This window comes from Rhea americana, unplaced genomic scaffold, assembly GCF_003343005.1.
Source record: "Rhea americana isolate MKP2758 unplaced genomic scaffold, rheAme1 scaffold_164, whole genome shotgun sequence".
NCBI classification, from domain to species: domain Eukaryota; kingdom Metazoa; phylum Chordata; class Aves; order Rheiformes; family Rheidae; genus Rhea; species Rhea americana.
Window position 1 is genome coordinate 244,662 of NW_028185750.1, and position 17,620 is coordinate 262,281.

Genomic DNA, 17,620 nt, shown 5'->3' on the forward strand with positions numbered 1-17,620 from the left:
AAGAACTGCAAATAAAGAGCAAGGTGCATTAAGAAAGCATGCTGGTTGTTTAAGTACTTGAAAAGCAGAAGATTCTGTAGGCTTTGAATGAAAGAAATGGTCCAAACTGCCTGAATGCAAAACTGGTATGCTGAGGGCAGAATTAAGTTGTACTATATTACAAGAGGTTTCATGAACAATGTAGCAGAGACTAGTAAAAGGCTGTGGTTGACTTGGTGAACTTAAATATAAAAAGAGATCTGAAAAATCTTGTGAACATGTAGACCTGTGATAGGAGGAAGCTGGTACAACTCATAAAGAGTCTTTGACAGATGGCCAAAACAGCAAGTGCCTCCAGAGTGCCTAAAGTCTATTGAGCAAAATTCTGATCACTACTGTGACATATTATACCAAGAAAGTCAAGACTCTGGGCTGGAATGTGGTYACCACATTAGTGTCTTTCGCTTTGCTGCATCATTTATTTGCAGTCATGGCATTTCAGTGACAATAGCAGGATGCCTCTTCACAAACCGTGTTCATAGTAGCTGTTTTGTCTCAAGAGGAAATATATAGGAAGTGTCAGGTGTACAGAGGGAATGAGCATGCATGTGTGGATTGCTTCAGTAAATAAGAAAAACAGGCAAAGATGCTCCAGCTGATGGTTCTTTACTTGCTTACAATGGAGAAAGTGAGTTAACATTGACATTTATTTTTAATGACTACTTATTAGATACCTRTTAGTCTGAGAAAACTATCAAAAATAGTACCTACAAAAAGAAAAGTGCAAAGTGATCTGTATTTAGTCCTGAGTTTTAGGGGTAATGATCCAGTTTATTTAATCTGGACTTTTGAACTGAGTGAAGATTCCAGGATGTTTTGGTGTTGGTATAACAGATTTCTCTGAATTCCGTTGAATGAAAGAGGAGRCATGAAGAAGAATATGACACTGAACTTCTTAGGAGTATAGATAAAAATCTTAATTCGGTGAAAGGTATTGTGAAACTTGAACCACCTGCAATGATGCTAGGATTTTCTCTGTTATATTTTAGACCAGTGCTTTCTGTGCTGTTTTCACTGTTTTGGCTGTACAAGTCAAATCTGTAATATGTTGTCAGTGGTAGGACTATATATAAGCCATAGCTAACAGCAGAACTTTGGACTAGCCTTTCAAATGAAATTTGAAAACACAAATGTAGAAGCATCCTCCTTGTTGTAACAGTAACCCCAGACACTCTTTCTCTTTCTCTTTCTCTTTCTCTCTCTCTCTCTCTCTCTCTCTCTCTCTCTCTTTTTCTTTTGCATTATTTTTATATGAAACCTCTATATACTTGGCTTTTGAACTTATTTCTGTGCCAATTGGAAAGAGTGAACATCAAATGAAGAAATATTTTGACTGTCAATTTGCCTGCAGGAGAGGCTTGAGAAAAGTGCCASCAGACAAAGTTGTACAATAAGAAAAAATCTTGTCATTGTTCTCTGTATTGTGCTGTCTCTGAAAAGCTTTAAACCTGAAGGAATAGCTTACATTAGCATGTAATTTAATCTTTATAGACCAAGAGAGTAGCCAAATGAAATGAAATGTCATTTGAAGCTTAGGAGTTTATGGGCATCAGGACATCATTAATTTCTTACRGTATTTATTTACTTCCATAAAATCCTTGAGGATCTGAAAGTTTTTTCCTGTTGCTGATTAAGATTTGCATCCCATCTGTGAGAGCAGCACATCAGCTGAGCTGGCAAGTTTTATTTACTTGCCTCAGTGCACTCTATCAGAATCTGGGAATGCTAAGAGCACTCACTAGCTGCTCGTTTGTATTAGCCTCTAGATAAAACTTGCTCAGAACATTTGCAGGATACAAGCCTCTGGAGTCCAATGAGTATATAGAAACTCAGTTTGTGGAAGGTCTTCCTGGTAGATGTCTTGAACACTGACAACTCAGAACCTTAACTGAAACATACCAGAATATGTAAAATGGATGATGAAACACATGTCTGTTCTTCAAAAATGGCAGTAATTTCTCTCTTGGCCCCTGTACGTGTGATTTCTTGAGCTCTTCTTTTCCTGTATGTTTCCAGGAATTCAGGCTAGATGTCAACAACAGTATTGAGCTTGGTGTAAGTAATTTAGCTGCTAAAAACTGCTAGTAATAGAAGATGCTGCAGCACTGATGTCTGGTGTCAGTCCTCTTTCCCATAAAGCTGCCACTGTCTCCCTACAGTTCTCTTGTGGTTAGCTGCTTACTTTGTGAATTGTTACCTAGTGATGGTATTTTGTGGAACTGCTTTTGCAATTCTGCTTTTCGTCTCATTATATTTCTTTACTTATTAAGCTATTTTCTCTGGGATGTAATGTAAGGTTTTTTCCTTATGATGTGACTAGTCTTATTTTGGAACAAAGTGCTGGTGCTCTGTTGCTCTGAGTGAAAACTGATACAGAGAACTSTTCAGTTTCAAAGCAAAGTCCACACTCAAAACAGTTCACGAAGCTCTTGCGTGTGTTTTTGGTTAAGGATAGCCATCACAGCTTGCAGAATATCTGAAGGAGTAGAAACTTTCAGCYGGTAACCTTTTGCTTATAGCTGTCTTTTCTCACAATTGCTGTTTTTTTGTAAATGTATATACTTAATAGTATTCTGAGACACAAGGAGGGACAGAATAGGGAGTCATTGAGTTCAGGAAGCTCAGCTCAGGAAACCTTTGCTTGTCAACAAAGAACATAGCTATAGCAAGCTGTTGTAAAGAAATAAAGCATCAAACTCATAAAAATCCAGCTCTTACAGCTAAGTAGAGTTTCAGGATGTTCCAGATAATAATGTAATTCTTTCATGGGTGTAGATTTTCCTGTAAACTAATCACTTAACTAGGTCCTACTGTGTAGATTTTCCTGTAAACTAATCACTAACTAGGTCCTACTGGTGTCCTGGGACTCTGAGACAATATATCACGTGTATTCCGCCTGTTCAATCAGCAGCAACACGCTGCTGATTTTAGTAGCATCTCTCCTCCTACAATTTTCCATGTATATTACCTTTCTGTGATCATAACAGTTGGACTCCCCACCTAGAATGTCACCTGTGATTGTGCCTGCCTACTTGCAAACTGCCTACTGCCTGTGACAAGTTTTCTTATATATCTATGAAATAATGTATTCTCTGCATCTTCCTGCAAGTGAAATGATGGGTAAGCACCCCAGTACTGGAATTCATCATGCTGGACCAATAATTAGTCCCTAGAATATCAGTTACTATTTCTAATTGCCARTTCTGTTTCTTGGAATTGTTCTTATTAAACAAGCAACAATTAAAGCAACTATAAAATCAAACAATTCAAGCACCACGCATCAGAAATGCTTGGTCATCAGTTAACATTCTAGGTAGAAATATATTTCTACCATCTCCCAATATTGCTATCCTGTAAATTCATCCTGTTAAACTACTATTTGAACAGAGAAGTAATGAAAGAAGTTATGTTGCTCAGTATGCCATGACTACAAAAGGCATTTTTTGCTACTTTACTCCAGAAATGTTAGGAAATAAGTTACATAGACAAAAACTGCCTCAGCTGGATTTCCTGCTAAAAGAATATACRTTTCGGAGAATGTTGACTACTGACTTTGATGACATTACTTTGAAGGAGAAGCAAGGACTAGTTTTTCTGGATCTCTGGATGGCTGCTGAAGCCAATGCTACTGTCATAATAACTGAAGAACTTGGATACCGTGATGTTAAGAGCCATCAAAATAGTTAGCAAAACATTTATTTGCTTTGAAATCCTCTATGTAAATTTTTRTTCTTACTTGGGTTCTTCCAAAAGAAGGATTTGCAGCAATTCTGAAAAGCCAAGGTTTTTCATATTGGATTCATACATTTGTATTTTTTTCAAACTCCGAAGTTGCAATCATTGATTCTACACTTAAACACTTTTCAGAAGAGTCGTGGAGGAAAAGTATAGAATGTGGAAATGAAATACAAGTGGGGCTAGCTGTAATATARGGATACCAATCATGGTAACTCCCCACCTATGCTAAATAATGGGCAAACGGAGATTTCTGCAAAGGTGATTTCTCTTAATGTATAGTTGCTTTACTTCTGTGTTTTGACATCTGTGTCTTGAATTTGGAAAATACTCATGTAATGAATGAAAAAATAATATGCCTAATGTCGTAGTTCTGAATTAAGGAAAGTTTGGTAGGTTACATATTCAGTCTCTGCAGTAACTACTTCTGCTGTTGCGAATTTGTAAAGCTATGTGAAATAGTTGGTCTCTCTTTCTCTCTTACCTATATACAGTTACTGTTGGTTCAATTTTTAACTCATATTTAGTTCTTTGTGGAAGTTAATTTCCAGTAGCAATATTCTAGAGACTAAAAAATACCCCTGCGAATAAATACACTGAGAAAACATCTTGGTGTACTTATGCTTCTCTCTCCATGATAATGTAGAGTGTCAGAAGAGGCCCAGAATATCTGGATAAATGAGTACTTTGTAAATAGAGCTCTCCTATTTGATGAAGTGCAGCTGGTGTACGTAGAGCCAGCTTGGCTAACCTGGTAAATTGGCTAGATGAAGTTCAGTTAATTGAAGTTTTATGGAATGGTTTATATAAAGATGATCTTTAATTATGTCAGTGTTTCTAGCTTAGATTTTTCTTATGTGGACTAAACAAACACTAAGAGCTAATATTAGGGGAAGTCTTTATTCAAGGGGTTGAGATACTTATTTCTGAGATTAAATGCCTATGGTTTATAAACTCTACCCTGAACTTGAACTTGTACAGACTGTCCAGAGCTTCCTGTCAGAAAAAAACAGCTGATAAAAGTTGCTTGCCCTTAAAGAGCCTTTATCCTAATTCTACTTTACTAACTATTGTCCAACTGGAAGCAATCTGGCTTGAAACATTGCAGCAGTGATGTTCTGCAACTTCGTGAGTAACTTGCTATGAATGGCATTACAGCTTTGGAGACATGCCTAGAGAGGAATGAAAGGGGGAGGCACCAAATCCATAGGAAGGAGAAACTGCCCCTGTGCCCAACCTTAGGCATAAACTCAGCTCATAGTGTTTAAATAAATCCTTCCATTAAAGTCTTACAGACGTGAAACTTGTCAGTTCCCCTTCGCTTATTTATAGGTCAAATGGATAGTTATTGCAGTATGCATTTATGATATTTGCARTGTTCTGAAGGTTTTAGAAAGACTGTGAAACTAAAAATGGAGAAGATAGAGGCAGAAAGGGGAACATTATATATATTTGGAGAGCTTCCCTTGGCTTGAGCAGAAGCTTTTTCTTTTGGCTAGACCTTGTATCTTGCTCCTGTGCTGGGAAAAGCTGCTGAAATCATGGGGTTGTCCCTCTCATGGGATGGTAGGATGTGGCCACAGAAGCAGAGCTATTGTAACATCTTTAAGGAATGAAATATGCTGCTTCTTGAGAAGTGGAATGATAGGCAAGGTCTGAGGAAGTAGACATAAAGAAGCTTCAGTTTTTGTAGAGTATTAGTTATTCACATTGTGAAACAAATCACAATGAGTGACTTACTGTATACTGTATTTACAGTTGCTCTCAATGAGCTAGGTAATAATTGAATTACCTGCTAAAGGCTTAAATATTAGACCCAGTGTCTTCAGAGGAGGGGTGTAGAAGCAAGCCTAACTTAGTTATGGCAGAAGTTTATTCCTGTTGGTTGTAAGCTGAAGCAAATAGTTTGATTCAGACCTTCTTAAGCTCTGTTTGTTAGAAAGATACCTGCTGGTGTTTAGTGTTTTAACTCTTGAATAAAACAGTTGATACAACAGAGAGGAAATAGAAAATGAATGTTTTAAATCATCATAACCCCWCCCCCCAAGCTAAGGAATTGATTAGAAAATGCTTATTCTACTATAACTCAAAATGATTGAGTGAATATTTAATTTTGAAGCTTTAATTTACCTGTAAATATGTATAGTAAATAATGAGGGGCAGGAAATAATCTGGAGTCACCTTGAGCAGAGAGTAACCATGCATGATGCATTCTTGGGAACTAGCAATACCATTATGGTATCTAACCTCTGCCACCAAGTGGCAGTTTGATATCACTGCCTATCATTGGCCCCAACTGGAGGATGTCTGGCAGCAAAGCTGCACTGTTGATCAGCAGGCCAACTCTGTCACCGTTTCAAGAGAAAAAAGTCATTGTGCTAAGGAGGAGAAAAATGCAGAAAGTTTCTTTTTTCCTGCAAAACAAGAATTGGAGTTTCAGAAGTTTTCCCAGAGTAAAGCAAATACCAGCCTGTGTGCATGGCTCCATATCTGGAGTTGACAGCTGTTTTTTTCTACTTCAGATACAGTTTGGGAGAACACTGCTTGATATTTTGTCCAGTGCAACGTACAGACCCAATCTGAAGTGGCAGCGTAGGGAGAATATTTTGTGTTTACATCTGAATATTGAAATGGGTAAGGACAGGCAGCTTAAAAAAACTGTCTCAGAGGTTTAATCATTTATCCATTACTTCATTCCTAAAAAGTCTGTATTTATTTGTGTATGATAAACAACTATGTGTTTAAAATGAAGGAGAATATAAAAAGACAAAAGCAAATGGAAAGAAGGGGATGGAATTAAAGATAGAACACAGAAGCCTTTTATATTAATGGAATGCTTGTTTATGTCTATGTTTATGATAGATCTACTGTAAGTAGCAATGGCAGAACTTGATATAATGATTTGTGTGGATATTGTAATCACGATGTGTGTAATCCTAGCATGACAAGACTTAAAGATGCCCTTTGTTTACAAGTGAAATTACAGCTAGATTATATGACATTATGATAGCTGATTCATTTCTRTACCTTATAAAAATAGATGAGGTGTAAATATTGAATTAGAGTAGCAAAGATAATCATGTTTTTCAACAGAACAGCAAAATTATTGATTAGATATGGTTCCAAAATTGAACAATTCTGGGAATTGCCGTACAATACAAAGCCACTGATTGATGTGGAAGACAATCTAAAACTATGTTCCATATGTAAATATTTTATATCTAGAGTGGAAAGGCAGTTCTTAGAGCGGTGAACAGGTTAGACCTTAGAAAAATAGACTTGAAGTACCTTTGTATTGTATKATTTTTGAACGGTAATAATACATTAAGGGTACAGTAGTATATAATATAGGAGGAAGTTTTTGCCCACTAGCAATGTGAACTTATTCTTCTAACAGGGCTACAGAGAATTTATTAGGCACATGAGACAGTTTCTTACAATGAGAATAGGTACACAGGTTCTTTCTGGGATTCTGAAAAATGGTAGCACTCTGTTTAACTACAGTGAACCTTTTTGTAGGGGCACATTCATGTCTTATCCTGAGTCAAGAAACATTATTGCACAATGCTGTCTTTTCCCACCTGAATTCCTCTGCTCTATACATAATTCAGAGGCAATACATAATTAAAGAACTATAAAGCCACACTTACTTTCGTATATTTAAATTAACTGGGTGAGGCAGAAATAGCGTTTGCCTTGTCTGTGTTTTTCTACTTCCTTTTTCTTACAGATTGTTGAAAATGTGGGGAGCAAAAGTCTGATTAGTTGGGCAGCAATTGTGAACCACTACCAAAATGCAGGTTGTTTATAAATGCATGTCAGGATTAGTATTATACTAGAATAAAGTACATCTATGTAACAAGTATAATTATTTTGAACTTGTATCTTTCATTGGAAGATAGCAAAATGTTCTGTAGACATTTGTTTCCTCTAGTTTGTTAGCAACATCAACATAACTTCAAAATACARCATTTTTAAATGGAAAAAAGGCCTACCACTTTTTTTTAAGAAGCATTCATTATCTCACAGTAATGACAAACAGTTCTGTATCAAATTGCCTAGACTAGCGTGCTTCTAAAGAATGGCCTCTGTGTATTGATTGAGTGTGTATAAACCTGCAATCTCATGTAGGCCTGCAAAAAAGACTGGACTGCACATGAAATAAAAAGGAAAATAAAACCTGAATATACCTGTTGGACTTCTTTTACTTTTCATTTCTGCTCTGGATTTCTTTCCTTTAGAGCAATGGGTTGTGACTGGATCACATTATAACTAGGACTCTTTAAGTAATCTGGCCTGGAAACAGTGCTCTACTTGGGGAGCATTTTTTGGTGTCTAGGGCCTTTGTATTCCAAATATCTGACATGTAGCATTTTATATATTTAATCACCATCAAGGGGAGTGAKTGGATAAAGACTATTTGGAGGAACTGATCTCCGTGCTATTGCAACCTACTCTGGCCCTGAGAGACACCGAAGAACAGAAATAAGCCTCAGATTTCTTCAAGCATTTCAGTGCAATCAAATATTCAGAGCTGTTTTGCCTGGCCTGTTCGCTTCTGTGACCTGTCTTGCCTTAAGGTGTGGTTAATCAGCCCATCCTTGGGGATCTTCTGTTCCTGAGGTTATATGCKTGTGCTTATCCCATTGCTTATCTCAACCTGTGGTAGTTGAGACATTCTTCTGACAGAACATTACAAACAGGATWTCTCAGCGTGATAATCTCTAGCAGTGGGACTGTCGCTTTTTTTCTTCTTTTTCACACTTTGCTTATGACATTTCCATCTGTCTGCTGCACTATGCTTGTATCATTGCTGTGAAAAAATAAAATGCAACCGCATCTTTTCTTCTCTCTAAAGACAGGATGTTACATTCCAAGTTTCCTCAAACCTTGCATCATCTAGTGTTTTATAATGCCATTTGTCAGGTTTTATTCAAAACTTATTCCCTTTCTGTGTAATTTTTTCACTTGGTAATTTCATGATAATCACAGTCTCCTGGAATGTGGCAGGATTGAGATTCCCAGTAGCTGGTCTCTGTGGGCCTGAACCAAAGCCTCCTGTAATTACTGGGTATCTGTAATTACTTCACTGGGCTGTGCATCACATGGTGACTGTAGAAGACAGTCTGTTAGCAAACTAGCAGTCTCTCCGGCTTGTGCTGATACCTTGACTTTTACRTGCTGTCCCATGAACATCTCAAAATTTACTCATTACTTTTCTTTTAATTCTCCCAGGTTAATGCCTGTACTTCATGTTCCCACAAAGTTACAAAAACCCCTTTGATGTGATTTCTGTGCACTCTACCCCTCTTCCCTGCCCTACACAGAAATTCTGCCTCCTTTGGGCTCCGTGCTGAGTATGAGCACAGGGAATCCTGTCTCAGCTTGGGATTTTGGGGGGGGCTCTCTTCTAGGGGCTGAACTGACTGGTTTGTTCACCAATTTTTGTTCATCAGTTTTGAACTGAAGGCCTGGCCTGGCCTCCCGACATGTATGTATTTATACATATAGAAAGAGTCCTAAGCTTTTTACTGGTTTCTTTTTCCTTCCTCTCTACTTCTTTCTTACCCTTTACTCCTCTTTACAGGAAAACAAAATTCTCGTCTTTATTGTGATACTGTATGAGGCAGCTAGAGAAGGGGGGTGCTGTGCCTGGTGATTAATCTCTACTGAACCAAAGTTGGTGATGGTTCTAAGTAAGGGGAATTCTACTACTTTCCCGTTTTTTCCACAAACAGCTGTTAATGTGGTGGTGCTCTTCAGACAGCGAAGCCACTAATGCTCAGCCTTTGTGCTGGGTGAATTAATCTATCTCTCTGCTTCCTCACTGTATTTCTTTACAAATTGATATTTGCATGTTATGATGTCAGTATTGCATGATGCGGTAAAAGCATGGAATRGGGAAATGTGTGACCTGACAAGAATGGCCAGACCTCCCAGTGAGGGGCTTTGGTCCTCATTGCTTCGGGTCCTACATGTGCTTTGAGAATAGTTGTGCTATAGAGGAATAAGCTGAGTAGCACCAAGAAAATATACAGAGTAAGTACTTTTCTTCCATCAATGGGTTATTTTTCTCTTAAATGTTTGTTTCACCTTCTGTTTGTTCATTTTAACAAAGCTGTCTTGCAGATGAAAGGTGCAAAACTCAGAAGCTGAGAGGCTGAAGAATGTATTGAAAAAGTACTGTATTCACTGTATTCATKAGTTTGTACTGCTTTTCCCTGTGTCTCAAACCTTCAGCTGCAAGGACTAATCTTAACGATTCTGCATTGATGGAGAATTTTGAATGTGTTTTCTGATTTCCTAAGACAATCTTGCATTTTAAACAGTGGGAGCTGGATTGTGGAATGCTTTATTCTTGGTATAGCTGCATGTAATTGTTCTTGAGCTGCCTTCTGCCTAAGCAATTCACGTTAGTTTAAGCACTTGAAATTGCTGRGTTAATATTGCTGATCATTGTAACAACATCTGTTTAGGGAGTTATTGCATTTGCAGTTGTGCAAGGAAAACAAAGGGGAAGTTCTCTTKTAGAACTGTGCTGATGAGCGTTTGAGTGGCAACAGTAACCTCTGAGCCTTGTGGAAGTGCAACCACAAGAGTATAGCTAATATCATGCGCGCACCTATGTGAGTATGTGTGACATGAATGAATGTTTGATGGAGACGAGAGGCATTTCTATTACGTTTAGCAGAAGGTAGCCTGCAACCTTTTCCTCAGACAATTTAATTTGCCAAAATCTGAAAGTTTTTATGTTCTTCATTGTTTTTCTGCTGTGTTAATTGTGGTTTCTCCTGTTAACACAATGACTATTCTCTATTGCATTTGCATTATCTATGTGCTAGGACAGTTTTCATGATAAGATTTTTTTTTTTTTTTTTTTGATTCCATATGTTGGTGGTGGGCCACAAAGTAGGCCACAAAAGGGGAGGTTAATTTAGGGCAGACTCAGTGTATTTTTTTGCATAAATTGTTACCGAATTCCATATAATACAGCTGCCAACCTCATAGGCTAGCTCTGAAGCCAGATCTTCCCAAAAGGCATCTTGTTAGGTAGGGAGATGCCATGTTTTCTATCTGTGTACCTTGGAAGCAGATACAGCGTTGCAGAGTAGTTTAATTAAGAGGGTTATATGAAAATGTAGTGGTCAGAGGAGACAATAACAGCTGCATCAAACATAGATGAAGAAGGATTATTAATTAGAGCAGGGGTGTGGGATTAAAAAGTCCCTTGAGTTTTATTCCCTGTTTGATGAGAGGGTGTGGTTTTGTGGTCAGAGTGTAGGAGGCTCAGGACAACTGGAATCTTTTCTCATCTCTTTGCTGTGCTTACTTAATGTCCTTAGAGAGTTTAGTTGGTATATAATACTGTGGACCAGCATTCTCAGAGTCATGGCATGCTCCTACAGTGACAAAGATTGTTTTGTTAGTGTAGCCCAGTCTGTTTTTGTATGCATTCTTGGTAYGCCTCAGTATGTGTCTGTAAATCTGTAAATGCAGTGGCATTGTAATGTTCCTGTGTGCCGCAAAGCTTTCATGACAGATGCAACTCTCTAGTTTAAAGCTTTTTTTCTTTTTTTTTTCCTTTCCCCTTATGAAGGGTTTCTCTACTCTCCAGAGCTGCTAGGTAATCTAACTGTGCGTGGGAAACTGGTGTGCTCTTGGAATTCAGAGGCATTAGCATTCTGAGACTGTGCAAGCAGTGAGACTATGCAAGTCATCAGTGCACAGCGATCATCCTGTTATCACCTGCTCAAAATTCCCAGCATCTCAATCTAGAATGGCCATTTTGTCCTTGGTCAGGCTGTGTGGATTGGGTATCTGACACCTGGCTTATTGTAGATGACACTACAGATTCCATATTGCTCTTTTGTTTGTTTTGACCTGTCCCCCTCAGAAGCTCAGTTTCAGCTGAACATGGATGAATGGATAGGGAAACATTGTATCACTTGCTCTAGTGGCAATTCTTATGTGTTTCGTGCCCAAATAAGTTCTTTTGGTTCCTAAATTGTTGGAACCTGTTCTGACCTAAGAGTAACATTCTATCAGCCTGCAAGATGTGCTCATAATTAAAGACTCAGTTCTGTGAAGCGATAGCGAAAGACGAGACAAAGTCCTCTGCTGGGTAGAATCAGTGAATCTTTGTCTCTTTTAGCTAATTTCRTGGAGGATTATGAGCTTTAAAGTTAGTGAAAAATGATGAACGGTGGCTTTGATTTTGATGATAACTACAGTGCATATTTAACGCTGGGAATACAAGGTATCAGCTTGGTGATTTTAACAGAAGTTGCCAGTAGGGTTAAGTGACTGAGGGGAAATAAACAAGGGGATGTGAGRTGAATATATAATTTAATAGTCAGGAATGTATTCACAATTTTAAAATTATGTCTGAAGGACATAACCTCTTAGTAAGTGAGAAGAAACCTGTTCCWGGATACAAAAAACAATGTATTGATATTCACCTTCCTAGCTTTCTCCTGTGCATTTAGATTGCTTTTGTTTTCTCATTGCTATATTCCTGAAAATTATTTGTTGTAATAAGAGATGTGTAAATGTGTACTCTTGAAGGCTAAGGTCAACCCTGACTAACAGAGAAAAATTCAAGGTAATGATTAGCTGATTCAGGATTATGGGGAGGCAGCTCTTTGATTCCCTGGGTTACAAGAGGAAATGTTCTAAGCATCCTTGCAGCTGGCAGTATAGCAGATTGGCTCTTTGCCTTTCTAAACCAAATGAAACTGTGAAATCTCAGAAATGCTAGTGCTGTCTGATTAATCTGCACATTACATTATCTGTCTTGAAACCAAGGAAATGCAGAAGCCAATGAAACCTGTGTTTTAACAAGCTTTATAGAGAGAGGTAGAACTAGAATTGAAGAAATTTACATTTAATCTCATGTAGTCCAAATGACAGTGATTTAGTCGCTATCTCAGAACACATGCACCTGAAGAGGCTTTCTCATTGCTTTTCAGATCCCATTTTCTCCAGAGTGGTTGCCCTGCTGACCTTCTAGGAAGTGAGACTAGCAGAAATATGTGAAGTCCCTGGTCCAAAGTCATGCATTAAAAAGGCTTTAGGATCAATTGGAGTTCAAATCTCCAGTCGAAGACTTTATTTGAAAAGCACTGCTAGCCTTCACTGAGCATAGTAGTTAACCAAGCTTAAAGATCCAGAGATCAATCCATACCATGGAGGGAAAATAAATTTCAGCAACTATTTTGTTTTAATAGGAAGCTCAGCCAGACATGCTTCAGCCTACCTCCTGATCATAGATACAGGAAAGGAAATAATTCTAAAGTGATGTCTTTTAATAGACAGAAAAGGAGCTAAAATTGAGTTGGAAACAGAAAATTTCATCATTTGCTCAAATAGGATAGCCCCATTGGCATATTCAGTTGCTGCCAAAGCAAATGATGATTTTCAGGTTTGTGACCTCTGTCTCATAAAGTATTCAAGCATAATAAATGATGCTGAGAAACTAGCCTTGGCATAGAAAATATATTTAAAGATATCCTGCAGCCACAGGACTGGTTGCTCTTGAATTTCAGCTGGGSCATGAGCAGCAGAGGCTCTCAGCTTAAAAAAAGCTGCACATAATGCACAGCGAAACACCTAGAACTGTACCATTCCATCTCATGCAGTGTGTTATTGCAGTTGGTGTAAGGCACAGCCAGACTTGGGTATCACATCTCTTTTTGCCTGTTTTAGCAAGAGAACCATACTGACTGTGTGCAGTGGATTGTACTGTGCGTATGAACCTTGTGTATATCATAACCGGGCTTCTTAATTTTATATCAAGATTGTAGACTGGGGTTTAATTCAGCATGCTGTAGTAGCTTCATTTTTCTTTTTTCAGGAGTCTTGTTTTTGTTTTTTCAGAAGCCATCAAGCAGATTTTGTTTCAGACATATTACTGAACTCCTGTGCACATTCAGCATGCCAGTTAGCAGCGCTGAAGATTTAAACCCTTGTGCTGTAGATCAATATCAGCTTTCAGCAGAAGCTTGCCTTCCCTACTGTTTTAAGACACAAAGGATAAYGTATCCACAGACAATGCTCCCTAAGAGAAGCAGTGCAAACTAGAGCATCCCTCAGGGCACAGGGAAGTGCTGAAGCCCTAGACGTATCAGCCTACCCTGATCTCTGGTCCAGTAGTTACRCGATTAGAAGCAAAACCAGATACATTTCAGAAAATGACTTGAGGGAATAAGCCTGATTTAAGTGTGCGGGCATCGTAGAATTAAGGTAGGCATGTGTCTTGATTTTTTTTTTTTTTTGTACTGTGTCTTTGAAATAAAGTTTGAGATAATTTGTAGTATTTTTGCAGAGATTACAGATGTTTGAAGAGCTGCAACTGATCAGTCACTCATAAACCTTCACTGGTTTGGAGTTGGGAACATATTTAGTATTTTTATGCAAATCATCTGTTGTATTTATCGTATGATGTTGAGTTATCTTCAGTAGGGAATGTGTATTTCCATAAATAATTGCATAGGTCTCTAATCCTTCATTTTTAGTTTTCAGTAATGCAGCAGTACGGATAGAGAATTGGAACATTAAGTAAAAGTGGGATTGTCTTCACCTCAGATTGTWTAGATCTGGCATTAGCTGCTAGTGTAGTAGTTTAGTTGGTCGTCATCAGCATTCTATGTCAGAAAGTAACATCTAAGAGTACATTTATATGTGCTTATTTTGTTTCATTGTATATCTGCCGACTTAGATGATTTTTTATTTTCTTTAAGAGAACTCTATAAATGGAGAACAGGTCTAGACACATAACTGTGTTTCCACTATAGTGACAAGATATTTATTCAAGTCCTTATTACAAAATAAATTCAATGTTACTTACACTGGAATGAAGCACTATTTGGGGACTATRAGAATAAATTTGAAYGCTTTTGTGTTAGCAAATATGTTAAGATCAGTATTTGTCTTTAAAGGTTTGTTAAGCAACATGACAAATGGATGTCAACAGACATACCAAGATTTAGCATCTCAACAACACAAAATGTCTCTTTTCGTCTACCAGTGCGTGCCGCAGTATGCATTGCAAGACTTCTGGACCCTCTTACCCAAGTGATACTGGACCCAGCTACTTCTGTACACACAGTGCAGGTAAGGCCATTAGTCTGGGGCATCCAGGAAGAAGAAATAATTGACTCAGAAATGGGAGTTTCAGTCTGTGAAATATTCTTAAGATAGAACTTAAGTTAGGAGGTGGTTGCTGCTGTGGTTCACTTTGGCTCAGTTAGTGGTTATGCTAATGCTGATGTGAAATATGGCCTAGAAAATCACGAGTATGTAAGCCTAAGATACTAAAGCTAGCTGTGTGGCTTCCCCAGCTTGTGAGTTGGGTAATTTTACATGGGGCTGTTTCTGTACAGTTTTCCCCTGCCTTTAAGTGTAAATAAGGTAAGTGTGTCTGTTTAGTTACCTGGAATATATTTGGAGATAATAAAGTATTTCTTGAGTGGAACGTTCATTAAGGTGCAAATGCACAAAAGTGAGTCCATCTGCTTTTTTGGAGAAAATCTTATTCCTGAACATTTGACCCTTCCCTGGTCTGTATTCATTTTATTTCATGCTCCCAACTGCAGTAACAATGCCTGATTTTTCCCAGAGGTCTCATTACAGAGCAGACTCTATGCATTAAGACTGTGAGAGAGTACAGAGATTACAACTGAAAAGAAAATGAAGCAATGCTTGCTGATTTATGCAGTGTTCAAAGGTGTGATTTTCCTGGCAAAGAGGCAGGTGTCATATACAGCATGTGGCGGGACTTGGAGGATACACTCTGCTTGAGAACACACTAGCTGTGAGTGTTCACACAGTGCAGCTAGATGTGTTTGTTTTTCAGATCCATTTGGGGCTTTTCCAAAATTCTCATTCTGCCATCCCTTCTTCAGCCTTTACAGAGCACAAACCCTTGCATTACAAGGTTCCTTTCAGCGAGAGGCTGCTTACCTGCCCTGCTGCAGCATAGCTCCCATACTTTGGCTCTGATTGCATGTTCCTTTGGTACTGGCTGTTCATTTAGCTTTTCCTTTGAAGCCTGCTAAGTGCCCTAGGCATCAATATGATTCTAGGGTTTTTTGCAACATAGGCTGTTGAAACAAACACTCCAATTTTGATGGTTGCCTTTCAAAGCTGTTGTTTAGCTTGTAGATCAGAAGACTGCCCAACAGTGCCCTCCAGTGGCTTGGGGGTGTTCCCTTTAAGCAATTATAGTAAAAAGAGATTTATCAGCATTTTGAATCTTTTTGACATAAACAGCACCAAAAAGGCCCCCTCACAATAGCTTCAAAACCTCATAGATCCAAGCAACATATTGGACACATCTTTCTTCCTGCTATAACATTTTGCAATGGAAAATCCTTCTTGAGACCTTTCTTATGCTCAGTTAGCTGCTTCTTGTTAGCTGATCAGCATTCTCATCCTCCCATCTGCCAAGGGGGGGCCCTTAGAAGGGATTTGCCTCCACTGAGATAGCTGTAAGCAATGGAAGAGGATCAAAGGGGCTTAGAGTTGACCTACAGTCCTCCAGCGGGGTCTTGCATAGATCAAAAGGTACATACATGGTTAGAACCTGCCTTCTGTGACTTTCCTTGGAGGTGACTTGGCTGAAGCATATCCCCATMTTTACTACAGCATGGCCTGCATGTCTTGTGAACTGCTTCATAAATTGCAGAAGTAGCTATAGATACCATGCATGCGTTGGATATCCTCGTTGCAGCCTTACCACTTGCTCTTACTGTGAATGAGGCACATTATGGAAATCTCTGCGCTGAGGCCGCTACTGCAAGGCAGGATAGATGTTTCCAGACTTCAGGCAAGTCTGATTCATCTGTGGTCCCTCAGATCCTAACTCCAAACCTTCTGTAATTTGCAGACAAATACAGCAGTCTTCTCTGAATTTGCTGTTGTTATTTGATTAGAAGTTTTGCGGAAGATCTCTTTTCTCTGTAAAAGTGATATTCCTTTAAAGGACCTTTTCTCTCCCCTCTTATCCCCCCCCCCCCATTTCTCAGTTCAAGCAGGATTTCATAGGGGCTTTTTTCCCCATTTGTAGCTGTATGACTGATGTGAATCCTTTTTGCTTTTTGATCCCTGTACCTGGTGCATTGCAGAAGCTGGAGTCTCTTGCCACAGGGTGGCGCTTAATGGCCAGTCTTTTAGTGCTGCATCTATGGAAGAGTTAGACTCCAAACCTATATGCAGTATCTATCCTATGTTAACTCTTAACCCAGACAGCTGTTTCCTATGAAATTCTCATAAGTAGGTGTTAATTCTGCCATGGTGCTACAGAGCTGCCAATCACTCTGCTTCCTGAATACTGCAGTTTTATCTAAAATCTGTCGTTGCTCCAGGGAAGTGCAGCTGGGTCAAGGACTCTGACTATCCATCGCGTTTCTCCACTGAGTTTCTGTGTAGTGAGAAATAGCGGCCCTTCTGCTATATCTTTCCTGTTGATTGTTTCTTTGCCATTATCCAAGATTGACCGGTGTCAGGTGCTGGATACTCTGTAGTTCATCAAGTCTGGGTAGCGAGCAGCATGATTTACTTCCTAGTGGTTCTGATTAGCAGTGATGGGAAACTAAATTTATTGTCCCCAGAAAGTGTAATTGGAATGTTTAGAGTTTTGAGATTGGAATTTTTGTGCAATTTGCCTGGTCGCAGTAGCTACTCTGAAGTTTCAGTTTACAGACAGAACTCTTCTGTGGCTCCTATGATGTGTGCATGCAGAAGTGGGTCTCATGAAGCATTCAGTATGCTGCTTGGCACATTTCAGGCTGTGTTTAGTTGCGTTAGTTTTGCAGCACTACAGATGTATGAATTTCTTTCCAAATCT

The 17,620-nt window shown here is 38.7% G+C and overlaps 1 protein-coding gene across 1 annotated transcript in view; it reads left to right on the forward strand.

Moving 5' to 3' along the window:
* CRB2 (crumbs cell polarity complex component 2) overlaps positions 1-17,620 on the forward strand; it is a 79,267-nt gene that overhangs the window by 10,840 nt on the left and 50,807 nt on the right. Inside the window, exon 2 of the mRNA XM_085300444.1 lies at positions 14,801-14,886. Coding sequence (XP_085156570.1) covers positions 14,814-14,886 — 73 coding nt within the window. The 5' untranslated portion in view covers positions 14,801-14,813. The remainder of the gene's footprint in view (positions 1-14,800; positions 14,887-17,620) is intronic.